Source organism: Neodiprion virginianus, chromosome 1, assembly GCF_021901495.1.
Source record: "Neodiprion virginianus isolate iyNeoVirg1 chromosome 1, iyNeoVirg1.1, whole genome shotgun sequence".
NCBI lineage: Eukaryota > Metazoa > Arthropoda > Insecta > Hymenoptera > Diprionidae > Neodiprion > Neodiprion virginianus.
In genome coordinates this window covers 34800875-34828296 of record NC_060877.1, presented here as the reverse complement: position 1 = coordinate 34828296, position 27422 = coordinate 34800875, and the positions used below count along the sequence as shown (strand labels likewise).

At 36.2% G+C, this 27422-nt stretch overlaps 4 protein-coding genes across 19 annotated transcripts; 2 read left to right on the top strand and 2 right to left on the bottom strand.

Moving 5' to 3' along the window:
* Positions 1–75: 75 nt before the first annotated feature.
* LOC124307803 (transforming acidic coiled-coil-containing protein 3-like) lies at positions 76–10633 on the top strand. 3 transcript variants are annotated; one of them, XM_046769905.1, is made up of 6 exons: positions 76–452; positions 5892–7857; positions 8004–8308; positions 8439–8671; positions 8763–9074; positions 9155–10633. In XM_046769905.1, exons 1-6 carry the CDS (start codon positions 315–317, stop codon positions 9345–9347), a joined length of 3147 nt encoding a protein of 1048 aa, XP_046625861.1. In that variant the 5' UTR covers positions 76–314; the 3' UTR covers positions 9348–10633. The 3 variants fall into 3 exon arrangements, with proteins under 3 accessions (XP_046625861.1, XP_046625853.1, XP_046625871.1); XM_046769897.1 differs by having other exon boundaries at positions 77–452; positions 8436–8671; XM_046769915.1 differs by lacking the exon at positions 76–452 and adding an exon at positions 4947–5101 and having other exon boundaries at positions 8436–8671.
* LOC124307836 (uncharacterized) lies at positions 9959–15155 on the bottom strand. Of its 7 annotated transcripts, none has more exons than XM_046769996.1 (8): positions 15077–15155; positions 14576–14663; positions 14133–14329; positions 13063–13269; positions 12301–12973; positions 11936–12211; positions 11299–11806; positions 9959–11172 (listed from the first exon to the last, which is right to left on the bottom strand). In XM_046769996.1, the coding sequence occupies exons 3-8, from the start codon at positions 14239–14241 to the stop codon at positions 10945–10947; spliced, it is 2001 nt and encodes a 666-aa protein (XP_046625952.1). In that variant the 5' UTR covers positions 14242–14329; positions 14576–14663; positions 15077–15155; the 3' UTR covers positions 9959–10944. The 7 variants fall into 7 exon arrangements, with proteins under 7 accessions (XP_046625952.1, XP_046625944.1, XP_046625935.1 ...); XM_046769988.1 differs by having other exon boundaries at positions 14969–15078; XM_046769979.1 differs by lacking the exon at positions 15077–15155 and adding an exon at positions 14826–15065 and having other exon boundaries at positions 14576–14692.
* Positions 15156–15161: 6 nt separating this feature from the next.
* Positions 15162–20539, top strand: LOC124307820 (exocyst complex component 2). 4 transcript variants are annotated; one of them, XM_046769935.1, is made up of 12 exons: positions 15162–15268; positions 15494–15604; positions 15721–16021; positions 16097–16292; positions 16421–16922; positions 17063–17367; positions 17661–17845; positions 17931–18045; positions 18117–18392; positions 18475–18801; positions 18883–19067; positions 19198–19924. In XM_046769935.1, exons 2-12 carry the CDS (start codon positions 15496–15498, stop codon positions 19382–19384), a joined length of 2688 nt encoding a protein of 895 aa, XP_046625891.1. In that variant the 5' UTR covers positions 15162–15268; positions 15494–15495; the 3' UTR covers positions 19385–19924. The 4 variants fall into 4 exon arrangements, with proteins under 4 accessions (XP_046625891.1, XP_046625900.1, XP_046625884.1 ...); XM_046769944.1 differs by lacking the exon at positions 15162–15268 and adding an exon at positions 20232–20539 and having other exon boundaries at positions 15285–15604; positions 19198–19402; XM_046769928.1 differs by lacking the exon at positions 15162–15268 and having other exon boundaries at positions 15285–15604.
* On the bottom strand, positions 19574–27351 carry LOC124307780 (uncharacterized). 5 transcript variants are annotated; one of them, XM_046769856.1, is made up of 20 exons: positions 27283–27351; positions 26075–27152; positions 25848–25987; positions 25591–25729; positions 25333–25516; positions 25101–25211; positions 24822–25046; positions 24458–24585; positions 24175–24303; positions 23890–24098; positions 23669–23814; positions 23203–23484; positions 22851–23001; positions 22193–22750; positions 21800–22102; positions 21233–21622; positions 20809–21134; positions 20658–20742; positions 20211–20511; positions 19574–19808 (listed from the first exon to the last, which is right to left on the bottom strand). In XM_046769856.1, exons 2-20 carry the CDS (start codon positions 26205–26207, stop codon positions 19747–19749), a joined length of 4002 nt encoding a protein of 1333 aa, XP_046625812.1. In that variant the 5' UTR covers positions 26208–27152; positions 27283–27351; the 3' UTR covers positions 19574–19746. The 5 variants fall into 5 exon arrangements, with proteins under 5 accessions (XP_046625812.1, XP_046625832.1, XP_046625822.1 ...); XM_046769876.1 differs by having other exon boundaries at positions 26075–26234; positions 26359–27314; XM_046769866.1 differs by having other exon boundaries at positions 26075–26234; positions 26468–27314.
* Positions 27352–27422: the final 71 nt, after the last annotated feature.

The window sequence follows — 27422 nt, the reverse complement described above, 5'->3', positions numbered from 1 at the left end:
AAAAATGTTGTTTTAATTCTCGGCTCCTGATTGGCTATTGGGTTTATATTCAAGTTGTCAAAATAGCGTGAAGCCGTTACAAGCGTTCCTTGGAAGGACACGGTGTTTTCAAGAAGTTTTTGCCGATATATTCTGACCTAATGTACCAATCCTAAGTGCTTAGTAACTGTGAAGTGTTTCCACGTGATATTTTCCCTTCTCTGTTATAATATATCGCCGGTTTCGTTATTCTTTCTTTGTTCCTCGGCTTGACGTCAGCCCTGCAGCGAGTGAGAGACGTTGCCTGACAGCCAGTTTATTTTAAAATTGTAAAAATGTCAAATTCTGGAACTCCCAATGGTATCGGCAGCAATTGCAGCATTTTGGGTACCCGCGATGGAACACGTGTTGTACTCAGAGAAATTACAGCGACCCTACAAAATTCGCCACCAACGCAGCCTGGACATCGCAAGGTGAGAAAGTTACCTCGTACAGAATTGACATGCTTGCATCATATATCGAATGAACAGATTGAATTTCAAATTCTGTCAAACCTGGCGGATTTTCGACTCGCATCAGTCCACGAGGAAAATATCTGCTGAAAAATATGAAACGTTGAAAAAGAAATAGAAAAATACCCTTTGGAAAGTAGTCTGGATGAATTTAGAAAAAATAAAAATAACGAGGTGTTTTGAAAGTATCAAACAACGTACTTTCACGTATGTATATTAATTTCATAATAAGAATCAGGTGTAGGATACGAATCATATATGTGAACGTATCAGCAGGTATCGGAATTTTTTTTCTATCGCATACACGTGTATACGTATACATAAAGTTCGGCAAAGCCAGCAGAGCCTTTTAAAATCCTCTGTGCATCTTTATATGTGTCTGACAGTTTCGTTCGAGTATAGGTTCTATAAATAGCCCCCGTATCTGCCCGAGTTTAAACTGAAGAAAAATAAACACTTTATACTTATATGCATTTTGTTTATACGCATATATATGATACGAGAAATGCATTAAACGATATTCGTTTCCGTACCGTTTAATACTCCTCCTCGTCTGCAAGCGAGGCACCGCATCCTAATTATTTATTATTTCCGTACCATTTACGGCTTGTAATTGATCGTGACGAGTTTTCGAAACCCACATACCGCTGTCGAGGCACATATGCGAATGAATTCAAACTATTCCCGTTACCATCTCGTTCCTTTTGTTCTTCCTTGGTTAACTAAAAATAAGTTCAATTCATCGTTTCCAAATTCCCAGAAGTTTTTACAGTTATAGAAAAACGATGATTCGGTACGCCGAATAATCTTTTAAAATTAAACGCTCCAAATAAACTGTTATTTGAAGGCATGTTACTTATATTAGTCAATAAAATAAAAATAAAACCTATTATTTTGCAGAGTCAAAGATCCGAGAACCCGTAACTGATAATTCTACATATTTTGTAATAAAAATTGTCATCGTTTTCCGCTATTTTCTGTATCGAATAAAGGCCATTGGGGTGAAAAAAACGTGTCAGTGTAAGAAGTTTCGAAGCTTTCATGGTCGAATCGTCATTAGTGAAACTTCCATGAATTTTCCAATAAAAAAATTCTCACGAGTACATATTCGTTAATCGCAACCAACGAAACATTCTCGCCGTCGTAATTACCAATCGGTTTGTTCGACACGATTATTAAGAAAACGTAATAACACTTTCGATACTGGCCAAAGGAAGAATCATTTCCATTCGCTTCCAACATTATTCGGTCTCCCTCTTCGATTGCGATGTAAAAGTTTTCAGAAAGGGATTAAAATGATAACTGAACTCGTAACTGCGTACCGATTTCTCTTCTCTTTTATTCGACGAATCGAGTTTAAACAAAAGCCTTCACACGTGCTCCGCACTTCTGGTTCACCCGCTACAACGGCGGCGGCGGAATAAATGATTTTTTGCCTACGTACGAACAATACGGGCGTTGCGACGAGACTAACTAAGGACAGGTACATACATATCGGCGGAGTGTTCAGTTGGAATTTGGGCAATCTCTTTGATTAAATTTCCATAGATAGCGCCACCAAGCCGATTTCCTATCTCGACGACCACCACCAGTTGTATGCCCAGTGCCTAGTACAGTGATACATCTTACATGGTGTGTTAGTACTGTACCGTCTACCGTGACACGGTGTGGAAATGGCTCTTAAAACAATCGTACACTGCTCGATATTAGACGAAATCTACTCCTTCTCCGATCCTATTTAACAAAATAACCGCCGACATTCGAATACAGCCGTATAAACCGAGGCTTGTAAGAAGCTGGACGTTGTCATACGAAGGTGAGAATACAATCAAACGTTAGACGACGATCATATTCTACTCGCCAACCCACCACCATGCAGCCAGCTACTCGCAATTTATTGACTAGAAAGACTTGACAAATCTAATATTAGAATCTCTTAATCGCTCCCAAGTACTAATCAAATAGAATTAGCTCGGAGTTATTGTTACAATGTCTCTGTATAAATCAAAAAGTCACACCCCGAATACCCCGCTCATAGTTTATCGGATTTTCGTACGAACATTTAAACAGATGCGAATGAATGAGTCACACACACACCTTCTCGTGCACATACATATCTGCATTCAACTCGCCACACTCTATCAGCTTCATCGAACCGCTCTCACTCTCTTACCATTTACGGAATATCCTATGCGGGTTTTAAGTATTGCACACACACACATGTATATATATATATAATCTACATCGCATTGTATGTACATATATGTACATGCATTTTATCCTCATTTTAAAATGAGTACCGGGGCAAAGCAGTACTCGTCATCACTTTCTCTAGTCTATATTACGTCATTCTGTCCAATATCGTCGGAATCTTTGTACGTATATTCTGTGCAGGTAGTTCCATTACTTACTGAAATAAGAAGCAATGCATATACATTGCATAATTGAACCAGTTCGAGCGGTTACAATTTGAAATTTCACGGATGTGATGTTTTTTTTTTTTTTCTTTTCAAGTTATTCATCCGTACGAAAATATGTGTTGTAAGAAATATTGGAACAGGAAGTAGAAACAGCTGTATTGAAATTGCATTTCTTTCTTACTGCTTGGAGACGCTGGAATCATATCATTTAATGAAGGGGCCTTTGTACGTATACACGTTGTTTAATAGATCGTGTAATGTAAGCTGTAATTACTCGAAGAATGCGGCACGCTGTTACGGGATGCAATAACCGTGTAAAAGTTTTCTCATACATACAGCGAACAATTAGGGAAATATATCGAATCTATAGCGAACAGAACGCTGTTCTTCTCGATATAACGTTAACTGCACGCGTTAGGGTACAATTTGATACCTGTCTACCATCAACGAAAGTAGAGAAAACAAACAAAAAGGGATGGGAGCAAAAGAGAAGACCTCTTCTTTTGGGACAGTGTCTTTCTCGCTCCGTGGGGTTCCACATATAAACACGATATATATGGACACAGCACGTGCTAGTGACAGCCGCAACTTCCTACGATCTTTCTCAGTACATACGTTCTCTGTACAAAAATCATGGGTAATCGTGGTAACAAGGTAAATTCATTCGTTCTGGACAGTATTCTCTTTTTCTTTTATCATATCTTTATTCGCCTGCGCTTCCTTTTCCGTATACTCGCGAATGCTAACAACTTGCAACTACTGGCGAGAATTCTTACAAGAAAAACGCCCAAGTATATCGCGTACACGAGGTTACATTTCCAGCACTTCCGGTGCGTTTTAAATTCTTCCGTGCGTCCGCTTTTCAAGAACGACCTCACGATCGCATTCTCCGATGCTATGCATTTTCCGTCGGAACACGTGAAATATTACAATTTCGTTCACTCCAAAGCTTCGTTTTTCATTTCCGGTGTGAGGTGAATTTAGATCGACCCACTCGCGTGCCTCTTGTGATATATCGCGGCTTGAACAACTTCTATACGGGTTTTTGAATCTCATCAAGTCATCACCGAGAGAGCCGTCGGAACGAATTGCGTGGGATGTATTCTAAAAACGAATGCCTGCGTAAGTCTGTTGGACGGTCGAATATCTGCTCTTGAGAAAAATTAAAGAAACAGAAACGCTGTCCTAATTATGAACGTCTAAATAATTTTATGCCTGCAGTCAACATGTATAATAATTCGAATTTCGAATCGACACGTTTCAACGTTGGTTTCTTTTCTCCTTTTTTTTTTGCCTGCGTAGCGGTGACGAAATCATATTACTTTGTATAACTGTTATTGAATGTGTTCGAATGTTTTTTTCCACTTGCCGACAAGGAGCGTATTTTTCGTCTTATGCGATTTGTTGCAGTCGAGCATTTAACGTGAAATTTACAAACTGATCGTTCAAGATTTCTTTACGCGACGTGAAAACGATATTACGTAAATATTGTTATTCGGATGACGAAAAATCTGTTGGAAAATAACTTTGCAATAATTGATCTACGCACATTGTAACTTCTATGAATTAAGTGCGCTGCCACAATTCAACACGTGGCAGTATAAAAATCCAGAGTTGACAATGTAATCGGCGGAAATTAATCTGTGTATGTATTGTGTACCACCGCGCACTACAGAATAGTCTGAAAATTTTTTGGTAATCCGGGCGTTGACGTACTTGAAAAAGGAAAACGGCAGATTAGCAATCTATGACAGTCTTCGAAAAGAAAAACGAAATCAGTGTAACAGAGAGCACAGAGACCGTTACGGTTGCATTTTTGAAACGGTTCACGATAGAGAAAGAGTTTATCACACCGAAGAGTACCAGGCTAGACTGACGAGGGTGAAAACATATGTACCCAGTCGGCATTGATTACGTGCCAGTTTTTCGAGAACTTCAACCATTGGTTTCGGTCTCTCCTTGTCTTTTGCTAGTGTTTTGCTGTTCTTATAATAGCCAGAGCTGATCTCCGTTGCGCAATTCGAATGAAACCATCATCCGTTCCTTCGCGTCAGTTGGCTTCGAAAACGAAAAGCAAGTCAGTTTTCATTGAGCAAACACAAGAAAAGTCTCTCTCCTTAACTGTCACTCGGCATGGACTTCATCAACAAACTCCTACATCGCGGATCCGCTTCCCCCATTGTTAGCGAGGTAGAAATATGCAGTGTCCTTTGCAAAATCATATTTTTCGACATGTGGAATTTTCGCATTTTCCCCTTGTCATCATTTCGTACTTTCCGCCCATCCATTTATCAATTCTGTTAAATGTCTTTACTCTTGATTTTTTTTGTAAACATTCGCCATGACGTGAATCATTGTTTTGCGCATTCTGAATACCGAAAATTTAATATCATCGTTAACGAAGAGGAGAAAGCGTAAAAAAATTATTTTTACTACGTAAAAACGACAATAGAATTTATTTTTAATTCTATCTGGAGATAATCAAGACGATTGACCAACTTTGAAAAGGCACCTTCGTTTTCTGTTGTATTATTGACATTCAAGTCTCAGCTATTGTCTGTCTCTTCTGCCAAACTGGCTAATGTTTCTCTGATTTCTCAACAAAATGAGATTCTGTCACAACATTTTCTAGTTCGAGAAATAAATGTTCCGTGAATGTGGTGACAAGGTAACCAGGGTAAAAGTTTTGGCATATATTTACGTCAAAATTCTAAGGGAATATTGTATCGTAAACTGTTTTTTAATATTAAACCTCAGTAAAAGAAACAATATAATGTGAAATAATCAGAAATGTATAAAAAATTTAAATTCTTCTAGTCTCTAATTATAAGAAATTCGAATTAATTGAAATGTGTTCAAAAAATTATTTATTGAGGTATAACTGAATGATCTATGAAAATCCAACTTCGTGCAATAAAAAGTGCATGCCTAATCAAAATTCAAAATTAAATATTGACAATTACTTGTATTTTATTTTCAGGCGGCGAGCAACACACAAACGGGAAAAACAGAACACGAAGTAAAAGTACAGTTCACACGTGAATTTGTGGATGCGGGGGCTCCAACTTCCAGGCCCGAGAGCCTGTCTTCAGAGTGCAGTTTTCAAAGTGTAACAAGTACACCAAGTACTAAGAGTTGGAATCATTTGCGACCCATAACCCCTCAGAGGGCAGCAGACACTTCGTATGGAAACACGGACATTCCTGGACTGGACGACTTGATATCAGGCTGGGGAAATATTCACCTAAACGAAACAACTGATACCCAAGAAACCAAACCACTGGAAACTTCTCTAACGCTCGATCCCAAGCTTGATTCTTCAAGTGCTGAACCAGTAGAGGATTCAGAGGATAAGCAAACGAGTTACAACTCAATTGAAATTCACATTGAAGATACGCCAGACATTCCACATTCCTCTGCAAATAATCCTGCATTAAATGAAACCAGAGATTTGTCGTCGAAGTCTGACTCTGAGAATATAATAATTTTTAATAAAAATACAGAATTACCAGCAGCTGCAGAGGAATGTCAAAATAATTCGCTTCAAACACAGGATTCTTCATTGACATCAAATTCGCATAATAATTCACGTGAGAATTCACATCTGTTAAATGAGACTGTCGAATTGGTAGCAGACTGTAACTCGACTTTCAACAAGTCTTACTCAAGTAAATCGGAGGTGTTGAATGATACTAACTGTATCTCAAATAATCAAAACGATGCATCGACAAATTGCAATTCATCGAACATAGCCGAGACCAGTGAAAATCCATCAACCGAGTTATCCGCAACCTTGAGAATTGAAAATGTGTCATCATTGAATGATCCCTTAAATTTACCTCCAGAGTCAACGCTTTGTACAAACCAGAATACATCTAGTTCAAATGAACCGACTCTATGTGCATCAAACAGTATCGTAATTGAACCTTGCACTGTTGAAGAACCACTGACTAAAGAACCTGATTTGGTAATTGAAAAACCTATTGAACCAGAAACTCTGGAAGATTTTAAGGAGGAAGAACACAATCCGAAAAATCCACAATTGAAACCAGAAACTGTGAACAGTTTGAAGGAGGAAGACCATAATGTGAAAGACTCACAATTGGTTCCAGAACAAATTACGCCTGATTCTTCTACAGATCATTTTGCAGAGGCATTGTCAGGAAATACAAGTCAGTTTGAGGTAGAAAGCCTATCTATCGTTATTCCAAACTCATATCCAGACATAAGTGCGGAAACTTTCAACGAGTGCATAGCTCAGGAACAAGCTCTACAAATTTCTGATAACCAGAGTTTATTGACTCCATTGAGTATCCCTGAAGAGAATTTGGAAAACACAGAGCCAGCTGAAGAGTTACCAGAAGTTCAAAAGTCAGTATATCCTGAAACTCAAAACTCAATTCAATCTGAAGTAGAATCCGAGCAGTCAAAACAGGTGGTACTTGAAAATTCAGTAGAACAGTTATCACAAAGTCTACAACAAGCTGAGGATCTAGAAACCGTTTCACAAGTTACAGAAAACAAGGTGCCATGTGTTCAACAGAATACATCTACTAATTTGGAAGATTTGAAAGAATCTAAGTCAGAAGAATTACCTCAAGTGGACGTTAATGTCACACCATTTCCAGAAAGTAATTTAGACACTCAACCGATATCTTCATTGAGTGCAGAAAGTTATCAGGACGCAGGTAATTCAGTTGAGGAAGATTTGAATCAAACATCTACCCTCAGGGAGGAATCTTTTCACAGTATTAGCTCTGAGATTACTAGTGACCCTTATGAGGCTTTTAAACCTGTACAACAAAGTACCAGTCTACAAATAATAATACCAGAGTACAATTTTGAGAAATTGGAACTGGCTGCTCAAGCTATTGCTGAAGAAATTCGTAACAAGTCATCGGAGTTGACTGAAGACACTGATCACTTTTTCAACGCTCAATCAGAGTGTAAGTTCATATTTCCGATACTTGACTAAGATTTGCAATAGTGTAGTTAGATCAGTTTTTTCTCTTTAATACTATGAAAGTGAGATATTTATATTTCAATATAATTTTTTCTAAAAAGTAATATACTGTGTGTTTTCTGTTTACAGTATTCTTTGATCCAGCATCGTTTGATTTCTTGCTCGCAAGAAATAATAGTAAAAATACCGTTCGTGATTTGCGTGCCGAGTCACTTTATGTGAAATTTGACCCTTTGGTTGGTAACAACACTATGCTACCACAGGGGCCTTTGCAGGTAGTTGACGGCGAAGAAAATGCCAAAAACAATATTTCACAGCCAACACTTGGCACCCCAAAACGAAATCCTGCTTTGGCAGCCATTGACAGACTGTTGCTTTACAGTCCAGCACCTGGAACACCTAAAAAAATTGAAGAACCACCTAAAATTGAAGAGGTAATATAATTATAAATGTTGATTTCAATTGTACTTATTAGTTTTAAGAATTCACATAGGAAGGATAAATCAGAATTCAATATGTCCAATTTCCAAATAATGGAACATGTTTTGATTTTCGTTGCAGAAGATAGTTGAAGAAGTGAAACCCGTGGTTACACCAATAGTTGATGAGACTATGACCAAAGAATTAGAGTTGGTTAGGTCAACGGTATTACAGCTTGATTCACAGCTTGAGAAAGAACGAAAAGAACGAGAAAAAGAAAGACAGGAACACGAATTAGAACTGGAAAAGCAGCGGTCGAAATATGAGAATCTTGAAAAGGAAATGGTGCATGAAATGCAAAAGAAGAAAGAGATGACGTGCGGTTTTTTACTTGTTAATTAGATTAAATAATTGATTATTCATGTCCATTGCAGCCAAAATGAGACTAACGTACAATTATTTTGATAGGATGGTAATGGATGAATATGAAAAATCATTGAGTCGACAAATGGCAGATCGGGAAAGAGAAAGAGCGATTTTTGCGCAGGAAAAAGCGAAGCTGCAGGATGATTTACAGGCTGCTAATCATCATTTGGGTAACACGGAAGCAGCTTTTAACGACGTCCACTTGAAATACGAACGACTGAAAAGTGTAACTTCTGCATATAAAAGTAACGAGGATGTTCTCAAAGAGAGCATACAAGAAAATGTTAAAACAATCAAAACGCTTGAGGACAGATATGACCAGCTTAAGAATCACGCAATGTCACAGCTTGAAAAGTAGTTATTACATACATTATTTAAATACCAGTAAGGCTTATGCATTGCGAAGTGTTTCAACGTGACATTCTTTTTTCTAGGGCAAATTTAGAACTGGAAGCGATCCGAAAGCAACATGAAACAGAGACAGTAAGATTACAGGCAATGATAAGGAAGGCCGAATTGAAAAGTAATTCTTTAGCGGAAATGGTTGAGCAGAAGTCAAAGGAGAATAAGGAACTTTCATCGATACTTGATGAATTCATTGCCAGGGTTGGTCAAAATCCCGAGTGAATATTTATATCAGTCATTATTTTTTTACTTGATACGTTCATAATATACGATAACATAATTACTGATTATATGCCGTTGTGTTTATGAATAGTACTCTTTATTGATCTTTATTTATAGACTGTAAAATAAATGATATCCTAATAAAATAGGCCTACTTATTCAAATCTTCTCAATTATCATCAAATCATTGTCACTGTAATTGGACACATCACTAAAGCCTATCCTGAAAGGATTCTTGCTCTCAATAAGTTAAATTTTACCTAATTCTATTTATCTTTTCCTTCCCTCATAAATGTCAAACTCGCCGGTAGTTGTAAAACTATACCAACGAAATTTATGGTATCCTAAATTTACCTAAACCTTAAGTAGGTTAAATATTTCAAATCGAGTTCAACATTTCGCCGAGTATACATACATCACAATTATGGCATACTAGAGGCCGGTTTGGTAATTATTTCCTGTTAGCTAGATGTGATCCGGACAGGTATTTTAAAACAGAATAGTGCGCGTACAATAATTTCGAACTACTCAGGCTGGAATTGTTGAACACAGATGTGGTAATATTTCAATAGGATTATTATTTTCGGTTATTAAACTTGCATTTTCATATATTAGTTGAAAAAATATACTTTAGATCTCAATTCAACGATAACAATGTTTATAAACAAGCAGTTCAGATGTCGTGCTTTCATATCAAATTGAAATAATGTTTCTTTGCATGTAAATGTGTCCTAATGTTTTTATCAATAGATTTAATTGAAGTTATTAAATAAAATAATTAGAAATAATATTTCAGTCGGGGCAAAAGGCCTTATTACGAGAATAAAGGGATTTTTATGAAATAGGTTTACTAATTCAATTTGTTGATCTATTACAAACTAAATAATTATTTAAATAATAATTTATAAAAATAACTCTGTAACAAATCGAGTGCTCATTTTACAAATAAATAGGATAGTTGACTGATAATTTTATATTGGTGAAATAAATGAATCATACTGCTGAAGTCTCGAACCGGCAAAACCATGTGTGTCAAACTACTAGTGTCTGGCCACAGAATAGAAACTTGCCACGATATTTACACTTCATTCTGATTTGAATCATTTTATATCACCGCGAGTGTATGATATTGATATGTTTGTTGATGAAGATATCGAATTTGTATCTCATTATTTTTAGAAGTTATTAATACCTCTTAGAATTCGGATAATTCATCAGAGTATTCAAGTAATTCACTTTGCAACAAAGCACGCGACAATCACGCAGAGATATCCATATCGTAATAATAGTGTTAAAAAAAATCATGATAACTTACAATTAAATACAGAAATTGCGTACATATTTTAATAGAACAAAATAAATAGAAAAAGAAGATACCGTTACTGCCACAGTGAAGAAAACCAAATTAACTTAATGATTTTGCAAAACAATTATAAGTAGACTAAAAATATGCATTCACAGTTGCGTTCAGTCGTTTTTCTCTGGTTGAAAACCAGGCGATTCACTACAAGATAAAAACTGTGAACATTTAGGTATTCAATAGTAGTTTTAAAAAAATATAAAACAGAAATAAACACTCGATATTGTATCATATCAATTAACAATTTGTAGGTTTTGCGTCAACAATTGTAAGCACGTATTGCTTAGCAAATTTCAACATGCGATCACTCGTACTTCCAGGTTTTCGCGGAATATCCTGGTTTTCCAGGTCAGGCATGAATTTTCTGACAGTACGTGCTAAGAGAGAACCATATTGTTTGAATTGTGGATGATTCATACCAATTCCTTTCCCTCTCAAGGCTTCAGCAACAGCCCACAACAATTTCTGTAAAACATTTGTAGAAAACGAGTATTACCTTATATCATGAGGAATGTAAAGTTTAATTCGTACACTTTGGATTCGGTTTTATGCTCAGTTCCAGCTTCTTAGCCGATGTAAATTAGTGTTTACCTTTTTGTGCGTGTCAGTCAGTTCTCCTTTTCGGTATTTCATAGCACCCTCACTTTTAGCAAGAACACTTCCAGTTGAATATCGTTCAATCTTACAATCTGGTGTTTGTTTTTTTTCCAAGCCACGAGGGCAGTCAAATGACATACTCTTTGCCCATTTAGGCCTTGGACCTTCGAGATCATCTTCACTTTTCCGCTTTTTTGTATCTTCAAAACTAACCCGTTTGTCAATATCATCTTTTTTATTTGGCGTTGGGAAGAGAGCGCGTTTTATTTTTTGCGGATTCAAAGATGGGACAGGTCGTGCTGTATTTATTCGACTAGGACCAGCCCGATCTCCAGGTGGACTTTGAAACAATGCTCGCTTGGATGTTTCCAATTTAGATTTCCGAGGACTTGAACCTTCCATCATTAATCTCCTGGCAGCACGTTTTTTTGCCGAGCTACGCGGGCTTTTTCCTCTAATACCCTTACCTCGGGGACTTTTACCCTTTTTAATTAATGGTTTTCTGAAATGACAGTGAGCAAATAAATAATGATTCAAAAGTTGCATGATCGTTAGTTTCAAATGTTAATAACTATAATGTCTGCCACATTGTTATAATTACGAGACTGATGAAATGTGTGATAAGACTCACTTAATATCAAGAACGACTTGTCTTTTATCAGTGAGTCCCATGCCTTGTAAGTTAGCACTAGAGAAAGCTCGTCTTCGCCTTGCCAGGTGGCTAAGCCGTCTTCCTGGACTTTGTCCAACATTCCTTCTTCCCAGCATCTTACGTTTAGTAGCACTTCCTGGTGCCTGTTTTGTAAACCAGGCGTTGCATGTCGATTGTGTTTCAGCTCCTATATATCTTTCACATAGCTTAATTGACAAGTATTCAAAGTCCTCTACAGCTACACTGCGATTATAACTGAAATGCCAAATATCACAATCAAATAATTTCAGATAAAAAGAACAGCATGATAGAGCTGAATTGTATTATAATTGCATGAAACTTACTGTATGCCATGATGCTTGTGTGCGTAAGCTTCAGGCCATTTCAGTGTGGCTGGGTCACAATCAATAATTGTTCTATAATTTAACAATAAAGGTTTATCCACGCTAGTTGTTTCGTTTACTGATATTGTTGTTCTGCTTTCTCTGCTATCATTTAGTAAAGTCAATGTTGAATTTTGACACACAAAGTTACTCATAGTACTACTATCACTTTCCACTCCACGATTAGGATCACTCAACTTCTTACTTACTAAAGTCGTTTCACAATTTTCATTATCACTTTTATTGTGGCAGTGTTCATCGTTTCTTCTTACATTAGATAAATCACAGGCGTCAAAAGCATTCATCAAGTTTCTAGAACCACTTTTAATTTGTTGATAAAACGTATTACTACTTCCACTTTCAGCTAAGTTTGTTATCCCAATCCTGCTCCCAATCTGGTCAAAATTTTTCTTTTCACATAAACCCCCCGGCCAAAATAAATGGCTATTCTGTTTGATACACCTTAGGAAGTCATTGCAATCCATTTGGGAAATTGTAACAGAAGGAGGTGGGGGAACACCACTTAATGCTTCATGAATTCTGTTTAGTAGTTCACTGTCTGATTTTGCTACCAAGTCTGCCTGGCATATTTCGCTATCTTCATGTTTTATGTCCAATTGATCGATGTCTGTAACTAACAAAGCTCGATTGTTTACACGATTTAAATAAGAAAAAATACAATTGTTTCGTAATCCGTACAACTATAAGATACTCATATAATACCTGAATTGCTTTTTGGGGCATCTTCGGTATCGCTTCCAAACATATCAGGACTCGGGGCCTCATCAATTACTTCAGAATTTTTATAAGTCTCATTTGACTCTGTGTATACACAATCCATAGCATCTTCACTCATGTAGACCACTTTGGTCTTAACTTCGGAGGTACTGTTAGTCGTCAACAAATCACTAGCGCTTTTATTCGACATTCCTAAAATTCAGTATTGAACACGTATCTAATCTATAAAAAGTGAGTAATGAAAGAATGATTAAAAAAATGTTTATTAGGAAAAGAGATGGATTGAAAATAATTGGTTAGTAGTAACAGATTTTTCCTTAAAATGATCATGTTAGTTCAATATCAATATAACACCTAATAAAACCAATGATAAAACCAACAACCATGTATAAATTATATACGAAATAGGTCAAAATGTATTTATTTTGAAATCTAAATTCTATGGACTGATCAGTATTAATTATAAATAATGAGCAGAAATATTGACTCGATGAATTACTTGATAGATTAACTGAAAACATGTAAAACATTAAATGTTAGTGTTGCGTGTCTTGGTTTCAATTTTTTTTTTTATGTTATCTATTATCCTTAAATACAATGTTTTACGATGCCTATAAATATGGTAGAATGACACTAAATAATTGACTTATATTCCATTTCCTGAAGGTTTTTAAGAATTAAAAATACATCTTATGTGTCACGGAGTTACCTATATGCATGTTTTCTGAAATTCTCGAAATGATTTTTTGAAATTGAGATTTCTCTTGACATTTCCAGGTTCTTGAAATTTTTATCTGTTTATATAAATTTTCACATATGTTATTGATCTCTGGTAAAGATAAAGATTAGACCTGTTTTGATTTCTTAATTTTTCACTCAAAGGTAGTTTTGAGAGCATCAGCACAGTCGTTATGAGAGAAAAAGTAAAAAACCGAATTTTGTTAAGGACTTACAGTTATGGCCAGTATTTTCATGACTTATGAGAAAAAAAAATCAAAATGAGTGGAACTAAAAATCCCTCAGATTTATGTGATTGGAATAGTACTCGTACTTACCCAACGTCGATGGGCTCAACGCAAGGTCATCTTCTAAGATAGAAGTACCATTGCAAGGAGCTGAGTTGTCAATGTCTCCCATTATTTGCTCTAATGCTACAGCGTGCATGTTAAAGTTAGTTGTCAATCATTCGACAATATGACATCTTTTCAAAGACAGTCAGGATATTTATAATATAGAAGCAATTCGATGTTGTCTGTAAATATTTCAATCACTTGATTAGGAAGGATCTAGAAATTGGACTACTCCATAAGTTGTGTTACGTAAAAAAATAACTGCTCATATTTTGCATTCGCTAATATGGACGGGTCAAGAGCATGCTGCGCTCAAAAATTTATTAATCGATGTATTGTGTCTATGCCCAGGCACGGTAGAGGACCACAACTCGGCATACTAGGTTTGCACATTTTATTCATATGAATAAAATAAATCCTTTACTAACCTCTATGACGAACGATGATGATAAGGTGGAGTTGATTTAAGAACGGTGAATCATCACCTACCATATTTTATTACCCAGCAGATTGGCTCTGTAAACATTGACACATCAAGGAATACCCTACGATGAAGGCAATTGTACTGAAGGTTACAAGATATGTTTAGTAAAATTGTATGTTATTCTATGAGGTGATATACACGTTAAGGGTTGTTGACTCGCGAGGGGCTGCATGCTTGAAGAAAAAGTGTCATACCGTAATTTAGAGAGATTTTAGATCGCGACACACCGATAATGATTGAAAATAGTTCAACAAACAATTAAAACATCATTTGGCGACAATATGAATACGTCATATTGTTCAGATAGTATGCGAAACTCAAAATCAACATCTCACACCTCTTCCAGTCAAACGACGATACCTTCATAACGTAAAAATATTTCTAAGCGAGACGTGTTATTTTCTTTATGTTCCACTCACACTACGGAGTAAACTCACACACTTACCATCAACCAAGGTGCCAGAGATACCAGATTACGACTTACGACCTCTTACGAGCCGTGGTCAGACTGTCACGATCGTAAGTCAAGTGATGAAAGCCCTGAAAGCCCTGAAAGTTTACTAACTGCTACCTGGTGGAATTTCCTGGAACTTCTCATGCTCCCGTCTGGCTCTCGCTAGATTTCAAACTAAAATCGGTAAAAGAGGATTTCTGATTACATTTGACACCACTTTGACACTGACATGACACTGACATCAACTTGTCTAACCTTTTAACCAACCTAATCTAACCCGAGCTGACATATTCTGGAATCGTGGGGCGGTTTGACAGATAAACCTGATTTTGACCACAAAAATAAGCACAAAATAAGGAATTGATTGGAGACAATTGTCTGATTCATCTGAAATTATTTTCAATGCAGATATGGGTCCACCGCCAGTAGTTACAGGGATATCGCCGAAGGAAGGACCACCAGGAACGCGAGTGACGTTGAGGGGCGAGTTTTTAGGAGCAAAAGCGCAAGACCTGATAGGTTAGATTGAACTGTCACTGTTGAAAATATTGGCATTAATTGTAAAAGTCAACTATTGAAAATTGAATCGAGGTATACACATGCTGTACATTTTCCAAAAAATCATCCTATTACAGGTTTGACCATCTGCGGATGCGAGTGTCTTTTGTCAGCTGAATGGAAGTCCCCAAACAAAATCATCGCCCGCTCTGGACCAGGTAAAGGGCGAGGTGATATTATAGTCACAACAAGAAATGGAGGCCAGGGTACTTCGACCGTCCAATTTCGTGGCTACCACGAAACCATTGGACCCATGAAAGAATCTGCTGTATGGGTTGAAGAAGCACCAATGCAGAGCTTGGTATGGGGAAGACGAGCTCTGTCACCTACTAATTATCAGCAAGAGGATCCGTTAGGACTCAGCGTCGAAGGAAATGAGTTAGGAAATGTTCTGCATTGAAGATTACTGCAATAGTAACGAAGCAAGATCTAATCAGAATATATTGTTTTCAGTAAGAAATTTCCTGAGGATGAATTAATTGAGCTATTTGGCGATGGTAGCGGTGAATTGGCCAGTGAGAAGTTTCACCCAGGCTGGTTTTTATTACAACATCATCATGCTACCACCCTAGATGATCTTAAAGCAGGATTAGCTTATCTCAGACGCAAAGTTCACTCACAGAAAGAGGGCCAATTATCTTTTCTCAAGGTGAAACAGGACAATTTCACATCACACAGATACTTTTTGATTCGTTCAACATTCGATCTTCTGATTTACACTTTTGTTTAATTTTCTTCTCCAACAAGTAATTTGTTGATCTTTTTATTTATTTATAGGCGAATGTTGGTTCGGTGATGGAGCAATTAGATACAATTATGCTACTGAAGGAACAGTTTGAGTCAGATGTTCAAAAAAATGGCAAAGATCCAACAGCGAAACTTGAAAAAGCTATCAAAGATTCAATGGCTGAAGCTGACAAACTATTTCATGATGTCTTGGCTCGAAGAGATAAAGCGGATGCGACAAGGAATGCCTTATCTTTGATGCAACGCTACCGATTTTTGTTCTGTATGCCAGTAAACATTGAAAAGAATATAAAGGGAGGGAATTATGAGTTGGTAATCAATGATTATGCCAGAGTGAAGAATCTATTTGGTAATACTGAGTTGGAAGTTTTTAAAAAAGTATTAAACGAAATTGAAGTTAGAATTGGAAAACTTAGAACTGTGCTCCGAAAAAAATTAGAAGAAATGCCGGTCACTTTGGATGAGCAGAAAAAGATCATAAGAAATTTAGTAAACCTCGCAGCTGAAGGTGATCCAGCATGGGATGCGATAGGTATGCACTATTAAATATATGTGAAATTTCAATAGGAAAGTTCATGAACCAGGGCATCACGGGTCAGTCAAGTACATTAGTATTCTATACAGGTTGAAATTCTTTGTGATGTACTGCAATGGTGTATGTTTGTATTTCAGCATCACATGCTCATTATTTAGAAAAAAGCGTGACAGCTTGTATAAACGAGTATTTAGAATCTGAAAACGCTGGTGGTGATGATTCGAGTAAAACCCCAAAGTCAAACGGCTTAACGCCAACCTCGGTCAAACAATTGAGAATGCAACAAAACGAGGAAAATAATGTTCCGCCACAGGTTCTATGTGTTGAAGCTATTTGTGATGTGGTCACAGAGCAATTACCAGACTTATGGCGCTTAGGACAGAGTTATTTTACAGGACAATTACACGTAACTGTTGATATAGAAAAACAAATCCCCTTCAAAGTGAGTATTCAAATAATGACTCAAGAAATGCTGTTGACTTTCTAATTTAAACCTTAATACTTGGTATACTTTTTCATTTTAATGCTGAGAAAAAAAATGTTCCATATAAGGTTTTTCATATAGTATGCATGTAATTCGATTTTACACACTGCATCGAAAAGTGCCATTTTATGCACTAATAGTAGTGCTTAAAATCGAATTATTCTACATATACTATGTCAAAAAAGTATCATATGCAACACATGCCTACATTTTACATAATTGTGCCATAATATACTATTTCGATATTTCAGAGCCTGGTTCTATCTAGTATGCAACATGCAGTGGATGCAATGAAAACAGCCTGTGGGACAAACTTGGATGCATCTTGGCTTCTTCATAACTTGAGATGTATCCGACAAACGTATGCGTCTTTAATTCATTTGGATTTACCCAGTGAGGCCTTAGACATATTTGGCAAATACTTATTTGATCTTAGGTAGGTATTCTAATGTATTTGATAGTTTCAAAATGTGAATTAATATGATTTAAAGTGAATAATAAAACATTTGCGTTCAATTCAGGTTACAGTGCTTGGTGGCATTGTTCAAGCAAACCGCAGACAAAATAACTGCCTTACATCGTAAGGAAACATGGAAAATTGAATATCTGAATGAACACGGAGGAGTAACACGACTGGTAATACACCCCGGCACTACATATTTCAAGACAAATATTCAGTTTATTTATGTTTGACTTACCTTGAATAGCCAGGTCTTTTTGAAGAAATGGTACTGGAAGTGTCAAAACTGGCTCGAGAAACAGTAATAGCTTGTGGACCTCGAGAACTCCCTTTGCTAGCGCATACTAGTCATCAAACTCTGTTTCATAATGCAGTAAAAACACTATTCACTGCTTTTGCAAAATGCTTACAACAGCTGGCTTTCAGTGGAAGTGAAGAAGCTATGGACGATGATGAATCCTCAGTATCACAACTGATTGGTTCTCCAGTTGGCTATAGAACTAGAGACAAGCAACAAGGGCCAGTGAGAATTTACTTTGAATATTTTCATTGCTAGTTACTGTTTTCAGTAAACGCTACCAACCGAACTATTACACTTCCTACAGACATGGGAGCAGTGTTTACTAATATCACTGAGTAACATTCGTTATACTCTGAATACAATAATACCACATGTTAATGATGCACTGAAGCAGCATGGTTATCCGCCCCTGTCTTTAACCATGAGTTCGAATACCGATTGGACTCAATTGGATACATTGGATAGTGCCGTATTAGACGCATATTTGGAACGACGCTGTGATCCCCTTGTCGGTACCATAGAACCAAGTATGTACCTAGGTGGTCTAGAATGGCATTTGGACATTGAGCCCTCACACGTGAGGCCTTACGTACAAGAGGCTTTGACTAATCTGATCGCAGTTCATGCAGAGGTATTTACGTTGTTTTCATGTGAAAATATTAAAGTTACAGATAATTTGGATTCATTTTATAGTTGTAATTTCATGAAACAGGTACGACGGGTTTCACCAGGATTATTGAAGAGAGTTTTATCACACATTGTTGAAACAGTTGCTGAAGAATTAGCACGGCTGATGTCTTGTGTAACTCGTTTTAGTCCTTCAGGAGCTGTTCAAGCTAGAGTCGATATTACGTTACTGACAAGTGCTGTCCACTCTTATATTACTCCGAGAGCTGGGTAAATCTTGGTCTTTCTTTTTTGTATCCCAACCGAAGCCCTATTTGTATCAGATTCAAATAAATTTGTGGCACTGATTCGCTTGGGTAGAAATCTGAAGCATAATGAAAATACAACATTTTTCCTACAGGAGCTTTTTCGAAGAAGCATTGGATGCGATTTCTGAACCAATCTGTAAAGAGGACTCGCAAAAAATCGACGCTCTATTGCGCAAAGTAGCTGCCTCCATGCGCCTACAACTTGCATGTCTTGCTGATGATTCAGCAGACGGCATTATTCTGAAGGGATCCGATCCAAATCGTGCGACAACAGTTTAACTTCCATTTGGAAATTTGGTAACCACTTTTCCTTCAGTTTATATGATTGACAAATTTTTTTACCAACTTACATGACTCCGCATAATACCTTCTTATCAAGACAAATAACGTGCTATTAAGTACAAGTGGGATTTACTATTGAGTAAATTGTGCACGATTCACAATGTATTTCATGGATTATTCAATCAGTTTGAAATAGTAGTATAATTATTTATATTTTATAAAATACAGAGACACAGAACTGTTAGATATACATTTGTTTGCTATGCGACAGCCTCCCATACATAGAAAAACTTGCAGATTATTAGGATGGTGTAAAACTATGTACATACATACAATTTCCACTCACGAAACATGAATCTTTACGTTGTCTCTTCAACGACATGCAAGATTCCGGTAGTTCCAGTTAGTAATACTATATCACCTGTAAATAGGAGTGGATAATATAGTTTACAAAAAAAAAAAGGAAGCAGTAAAGTTTTGTTTTAGTGTCTATACCTGATAATACGAATAATACTAAGCATCACGATAACTGACTATGATCGGAGTTATAAATACATATTGTAAATACGACTAATATTGCATAGCAAAAATAAGAAAAATAAAACAAATAAATATCAGAGAAAACAATTTGGAAGATGCTTTTTTCATCACAAATACGAAATTATATTCATGTAGAGCTTGCTTTATTTCACATATTTATATCTTTTTAAATCAGGGATAAAATAAGGGCTATTACAGGTATTGTTAAAAATGATAGTTACGAATTGAATAAGTGTACTACTATTCTTCTTGTTTTTGTGTAGATGTTTTGATTCATACATACCTGTACGAAATTTTTGTGTAGCTCCTTCAGCACCAACAATACACGGTAAACCATATTCTCTCGCTACAACAGCTCCATGACTAATGAGACCTCCAAGTTCAGTGACCACACCACCCAATATTGGAAAATAGGGACTCCAACCAATATCGGTGCACTGTGTTATTAATATATCACCAGGTTTCAGTTGTACAGCATCATTTATATTAGTGATAATGCAAGCACGACCTAGGACTGTCCCTCCACCGACTGGCGTTCCTGATACCCGAGCACCTCCCTCACGAATTTTTGTACTGGGCTCTGCCTAAATAGAACAAATATTTTTATAAATATTTAATAGTGTTAAGATTACCATATACGTACAGATTAGACATTACAAAAAAAAATTGGAGGATACCACTTTCTTAATTGTTTTGAACTGATATTATACAGGAAATACTTTTCACTTACCAGTATAGGTTTTAATACACCTCTATTCACTTCCGGAAACTGAATTTTGTCACAGTGGGGATAAAGTCTTTGTCTTCTTATCGCTCTAAAAAACAATTTTTTGTTTTTCAAATTAACCTTATGCTCAGTAATGAATAAGCAAAATACTCACTTTTGCACTAATGTTGGATTTGAACTAATAAATAACAGACCAATTTCCTGATGGGTAAGAAAGAATATCAAATTCATGTCAGGTAGTTGGCCATCCTCGACCATTAGTCTACCAAGTTTTTGGTATCCTAATCTCAAAGCATTGACTGTGGAAACTAAAACAGCTTTTGTGAATTCTCTGCGACTAACGGCACTCCTGTTAAGTGGTATCAGCATCTCCAATATCTTTTTTGTGACTCGACTTTTCGGCGTGCGTAATCGATCTACAGTTTCGGCTACACTTAATTCTTTAAATACTGGTGGCTCTCCTGATGATGCTACGGCTGCCTGTTTTTAGCCAGTGACAGAATAAATAAATATCAAAATATTTTAGTCTTATGTTGAAAGTAATATATTTTGAGAATCTCGTTGTATTTATGACTTACTTGAAGTGAGGATATTAGTTTCTCAGGCTTCATATCCCATGTTTCAGTCATCAAATCTAATTCTCTTATGCACCTGTATCCGTGTTCTTTCAAAAAATCATCAAACATGACTGCAGCTGCAGTGCAATTCAGCGTTAACCAATCTCTAGCTTCTTTTGGATCTAGCTTAACAAATTCTTCAGCTTTTTCACCATTCCTTATTGTATTAGCAAGGTTACGTAGAGCTGTGGGAACTTGAGCACTCACTACATCACTACAGGAACTTAGGAATATGCCTACATCTGAATAGTGGTTGATATTCAAATTTGGAGCACCTTCTGTCAACACTGACATTGCAACAATTTGACAGAATACACTCACTTTTGATGTATGAGCGTGATATATTGATGCCTACATCAAAGAGAACACAAAGTAGCAGTTTTTTGTAAATATTAGATGATGGAAGCAGCAAGCAGCAAAGTTATGACGTTCACAATTTTTTCTAATTTTTTGGTCAATAATTGAACACATGTCTGTAGTAGAAATTATGAGTATGTAAATAATGATTAAATATAAGAATATAGGTACCTGAAGCAATTTCTCTAAACTATCATCGAGATCTTTATAAAGATGTTCCGCCCTTACGTAGGACTCAACATCAAACTTGAAGTTTGCGTGAAATTTCTTAGCCAGTTGTTCTATGTTTCCATTGACCCAAGTATCTCTTATTATGGCTTTATACAACTTCAGTTTACTCTTTATTCCCTGAATTCCATTTCTTTTCACAGCCCAAGCATGAAGCTCTGGGGTTGTTACTTCATGACCACAAATTGCGATATCGATGATCTTATTGCTTAAAGATATTTTGGACTCAACTTCACGCAATATTGTCTGCATAAAAGTATGTGTAAGAATTCTAATGCATATGGAAAGTTTAACAAATTTGAAATTTGTAAGTTATCGTATTTTATGGACACTTACATTCATATAATTAATGCAGCATCTCATTCCTGTAATACCAATGAAAGTTTCACAATAACAATGAGTCGGTTTAAACTTAGAATCAAGCAGGATCGCCCTGTCTATTGATCGCACAACAGTACTCAATGTCAGCGGTGATGTAGCTCCTGGAAAAACTTCCCCAGCATTAGAAAATACTAGAGTATCAATTTCACTAGGCACTGGTGAATCTAATTCATGGATTATTTCGAAATCAGACCAGTTATCCAAAGCTGTAACTGGGCGTGCTTGCAGCAAGAATATTTTTCCCTGTGCAACAGCCCATTCAATATCACGTGCAGAGCCGAACAATGCTTCCAAATGTATGCCCAATTTGCTCAATTTCAAAGCAGTTTCTTCCGAAATACATAATTCGTTGTGGTAAGAGTCTTTGAGCTCCTCAGTTACCGTGCCCTCGTCCGAAGTCATTGAAACTTTGTGAGTTTTCTTTCCCAACTTGAGGTCTTTCACTGCTAAAGCATTGTTCAAACTTCTCTTAACAATTACTGTGTCGGGCTCAATCATTGCAGAAACAACACTCTGGTGGAAGTCATAAAGAAGGAAGTTTAGTAGACGATATTACATCTATCCAAGAATTATTTGGTATAACTTATTGCTAGGTAGATGCTTGCGTACCCACCTCTCCCAGGCCATAATTAGCTGTTATGAGAATTTCTCTAGGGTCTCCGGAAGTTGGATGTCTTGTGAACATTACACCAGCTGTCTCAGCATTAACCATTTGCTGGACACAAACCCCCATTTCAGCCTTTATGGGTTGACCACGTTGTCTCCTAATTAATTAGTTTCGGTACAGTAGAGATTCGGATAAACTTGCAGGAATCTTATTTACTAAGTTTTGTGCATTATTAATATTTGAATGCATTTCTAATTTACAATAGCCTAGTCATTGTACTTCATCATTCGTTAACGAAATTACACATTAATATAAAGTAAACATTTAAAGAGAAGTTAACACAGTCAATTGTAAATACCTGTATTCTACACTTTGATATGCATATAAACTACCCCAGCATTTTGCAACTGCTTTAATGATATTTTCAACGCCTTTCAATCCAAGGAAAGTTGCATTTTGACCTGCAGCCGAAGTGTCTTCACTGTCTTCTCCAACAGCGCTAGATCTCACTGCAAATCTTTCAAACTTGCCTGATATTTTCAAGTCAGTTTGTGGATCAGAATCAAGATGTGAGACAGATTGTCTTATTGCTGCTTGAATTGGTTCGATTATAGGGATTTGTTCAAAAAGTGCTACAGCTCTGAAAACGTAAAGATACATGAAGTGGAGCACACCTGTGATGCTGCGTCAGCCATGAAAATAATTGCGGACTTTCGAATACCATACATAATATAAATTTGATGTATTCCGCATATTTAGGATAATCTAAAAATATGACTGTAAGAGGAAAAATATGTACGGGTATTAATATCTTTTACACTTACTTCTCGCAAGCTACTTTTAAATCAGCCTTCAATATTCCCGCACTAACGTTTTTAACATAAGTAACAGCATTTGCCAATGGTTCATTTTTCTCTATCTGTAGATTTAGAGCAGCTGTGGTAATGCAAAATCCCAAAGGTACGATGAACTGTAAAAATTATATAAATGATTCATTTAGTTACTTCAAAATATTGTCAAATAAATCAGTGCCATAAGCAGCTACCTCCTTATGTGGGATAGACGTTAGTAATGCTATCGAAGATCCTTTACCACCAACGGCCGTCTCGCTTTGACAAATTCGGTCCTTAAATGAAACTGTGTACAAATCAACTTCCGGTTTCAGTTTTGATGGTAGGAGGTGAGGTATTTTTCCCACTGGTTTCAATGGGCTTGGGCCATTATAATTATACCACAAATATGCTATTCCGTACCCTAAAACGTAAATACATTAATAATGATAATTATATTTGGTCCTATTTCATCATGTATTTAAGAAACAGTACATCACCTGTGTCGTTATTCAATTTTATTTCGGTGTTAAAAACTCTAGCTTCCCAATCCCATGGACGCCCACCATACAAAGTGGCACCAGAATCCATTATGCGACAAATTTCGGTGCTATATTTCCTCCCACCCGCTAGATTTCAAATATGATTTTGCGATGTTAAATGTTTAATGCTTAGAAAAACAAATTCATTATTCCTAGCAGCGGTAAAAACCATGGCAGAAGTATTGCATGAAGATGAAAAATCCATATGTGATAAACAAATACATTGTAAAATTAGTCTCACCTCGGAAATTGACTTTATATCTAGTGGGAATGTTCTCTCTTTGTTCAGCATAAGAACCTAAATCAAAATCCAACTGATCAATGGAGAATACTATATCGTTAGCTTGTCTGATATGTCCGAATTTCATACTGAAAAATAAAGAATAATTAAGATAAAGTCAATAAAATCTATGAAAACAATTCTGGATAGACTGAATTATATTCAAATTGAGAATATTAAAAACATCAATAAACTAGTTTATGAATGTTCAATGTCACATTCTGTTGTGTAAAAATCAGTGATAGTCGCAAGATTTACAATATGACCAGAATAATATATTAGTAATAGTGTAATTGTCTACTGCTTATGTCAAGTTTACACTCACTGTGTTAAACCTTCCTTAGAACTATCTGCGCCCAAACAATACATTGTTCCGTCATACATTACACCGACAATGTCAACAGTTCTATGTAGTTGTGCAGGTTTGTGCACACCCCAACGCCTCTGTCGTAGCCCACGTAAATATAATTCAGTACTTGAAGAATCTTCGAAAATTAATTGACCAGCTAAAGTTCCCCATTGGTCAAATCCACCGGTCTTGTTAAGTTTGCTGTAAATTTGAGTGAGTAAAAGGTAATGTTATCGCAGTGTGAAACAGTCTTACATCATATTTATCCATTGGGGATTTTTCCAAGGTTCCCTAGCCAGAGCATCTGCTTGTAGACCAGGACTCCAATCTTTTGGCCATAACAGTGGCGGAGCACTAGCAGTGTATCTGAAACGTTTTTATTGGTGACATAGGTCAATGCTTACCAATCTCGACGTGTTACTTATTTTAAATAATTGTTCATCTGAAATGTAATTATAAATAAAATTATATTACATGTCGTACTCACATAAAATGGAAACGAACATGTTCTACTTTTCCTTCATTTTGGCGATAATTACGTTTGATCCCATTTCTCAATAAACCATTGAAAGTTATTCTCCACCGTCTCCATGGCTCCAGAGGTGTAATCTTTAATCCTACAGCAGACCATCCACGATCTACATTGTTGAAGATTACACTGTCTGGGTGATCTGGAATCACATCGTTGGCCATTTTATGCTACTACGTAAAAAAAAAAAGTAGAAATGAATCGATGAAAACTTACTAGGAAGTTGATACATGCGTCCATCAGCTAAACTTAGTTGAAGTATTAGTTCAGCAGTTCGATGTCTTCTCCGTGTCAAACTTATGAATACAAAATTCCCTTTCTGATCAATACCATAGAATTGGATACTATCTGAACTCTGGAATTCGAAGTAAAAATTTCGTGAAAGTAACTAGTAAAATTTTTCTTCAATATTACAAATTAGCAATTAAATGATCACTATTTCACAGCATAATAATAAACGTAAACATACTTACATCTTCATCACTTAATTTCCTAAGTTCTTCCAGTTCTTTTGGCACTACTATGTCATATTTCTTCTTAATTGTAGCTTTTTTCCTTATCGCACCGTTTATACAATATTCAGCCCAACATCGCTTCAAATGAAAATTCCATCCTGGTAGCATGAGAATACATTACTTGACAACATCGTTGGAAATATATTTGCGGAAATAAAACTCCAGGAAAGACGGTGTTACGTTACCTGGGATTGTGTAGTGGCTGATGATTGAATTTGTAACGAGTTTCCTTTGAACAGACTTGTTCAACCACAAGTAAATCCATATAGGCAATACAGTTACTGTAACTACTTGAATTGCAACTGTGATCCAGTCCATTTTCCATCACTTTCAGTACTATGTAATCTAAATGACATGATTGAAATTAGTATTGGGTCAACGGTATTAATTGTGAGATAATACCTGGGGTACGTGGTATATTCAGTACTGATAATTCCTATGCTTTCGCAATGTCAATGTTAAAGTATACCGTCATCGAGTGAATTTTTTCATGTACTATCCAGACATGTAATTTTACTGAAATTGTTAATCTGTCACTTAAATATGAAATTTTATTATTAATCAGCACAAGTATACACCAGTTTCAGTTGAAAATTCCACTGAGTTGGAAGTAAGGCTATGTCTGTTTTCAAGGTTTTACTAGCAAACTGTGGTAGCTGTAAAAAACGAATACGACGATGTGATTATTTAATGATACAGCGAAGAACTGGCAATAGGAACACGTGGCTATTAGTCTTTGGGCCTTGAAAAAAATTACAAGATTCTATGGTATCTTTGCTTTCCTGGTAAATGGAATAAACATCATAACTTAATGATTCTTTACAGACGCAAGGTCGAGAAACAAGGTACAAACTATGTATTCCGTGAGTTTATAAAAGACTTAATAAACTAACAATTCTTTAAAGATGAGTCACTTTTCTCTGAAACGTCTTTGCGTCAGAGAAATAATTTCTATGTCAAACAACGAAATAAAAGAACTGAGTGTTAAGACGGACTTGAACTTTCACCTTGCGCATCATTATCAAAGAATTCTATGAAGCAGATTTATCAAGTATTCTCCAGCATATGGTAACTGAAACACAATAAAATAATGTACAATATTGTACTGTATTTCTTTACTCACAGGATATTTAGATATTAGTTGATTTCAGCATACGTGTCTGGTCGTTTGCCTTAGTTATCAGTGTGTAAAACTGGTGCTGTTATCGTTACAAAGGTCTTCAACTCAATATCTCAAGATATGAAGTATCAAGATGTCAGAGGCTTAAAAACATATACTTAATTGATTATCGTTAATTTTTAAGACATATAATTTCTTCCTAATCTGACACGTATCAACGACATAGATATTAGCATTCGGAAGCAAGATATATGAGTGTGTGGAATCTTTTACCTGATGATAGTTTGTTACGTCACAGATTATTACTTGAAAAGCATCACTGATAAGGTTGATAAGTTAACTTCTGAAAGAATTTCAATTGCATTCACCCTTTATATAAGATATTTATTAACAAGTTAATCACTTTATTACTT

Coding starts and splice junctions, on each gene's coding strand:
- LOC124307803 (XM_046769897.1), top strand. CDS start 315: ATGTCAAATTCTGGAACTCCCAATGGTATCGGCAGCAATTGCAGCATT. Junction 7,858..8,003: donor TTTCAACGCTCAATCAGAGT/GTAAGTTCATAT, acceptor TTCTGTTTACAG/TATTCTTTGATCCAGCATCG. Junction 8,672..8,762: donor CAAAAGAAGAAAGAGATGAC/GTGCGGTTTTTT, acceptor TTATTTTGATAG/GATGGTAATGGATGAATATG.
- LOC124307780 (XM_046769856.1), bottom strand. CDS start 26,207: ATGGACTGGATCACAGTTGCAATTCAAGTAGTTACAGTAACTGTATTG. Junction 25,212..25,332: donor CATGTTCGTTTCCATTTTAT/GTGAGTACGACA, acceptor AAAACGTTTCAG/ATACACTGCTAGTGCTCCGC. Junction 19,809..20,210: donor TACACAAAAATTTCGTACAG/GTATGTATGAAT, acceptor TCCTATTTACAG/GTGATATAGTATTACTAACT.
- LOC124307820 (XM_046769944.1), top strand. CDS start 15,496: ATGGGTCCACCGCCAGTAGTTACAGGGATATCGCCGAAGGAAGGACCA. Junction 17,846..17,930: donor AAATACTTATTTGATCTTAG/GTAGGTATTCTA, acceptor CGTTCAATTCAG/GTTACAGTGCTTGGTGGCAT. Junction 18,046..18,116: donor ACGGAGGAGTAACACGACTG/GTAATACACCCC, acceptor TACCTTGAATAG/CCAGGTCTTTTTGAAGAAAT.
- LOC124307836 (XM_046769996.1), bottom strand. CDS start 14,241: ATGCACGCTGTAGCATTAGAGCAAATAATGGGAGACATTGACAACTCA. Junction 13,270..14,132: donor GTTGAGCCCATCGACGTTGG/GTAAGTACGAGT, acceptor ACTGAATTTTAG/GAATGTCGAATAAAAGCGCT. Junction 12,212..12,300: donor CACAAGCATCATGGCATACA/GTAAGTTTCATG, acceptor TTGGCATTTCAG/TTATAATCGCAGTGTAGCTG.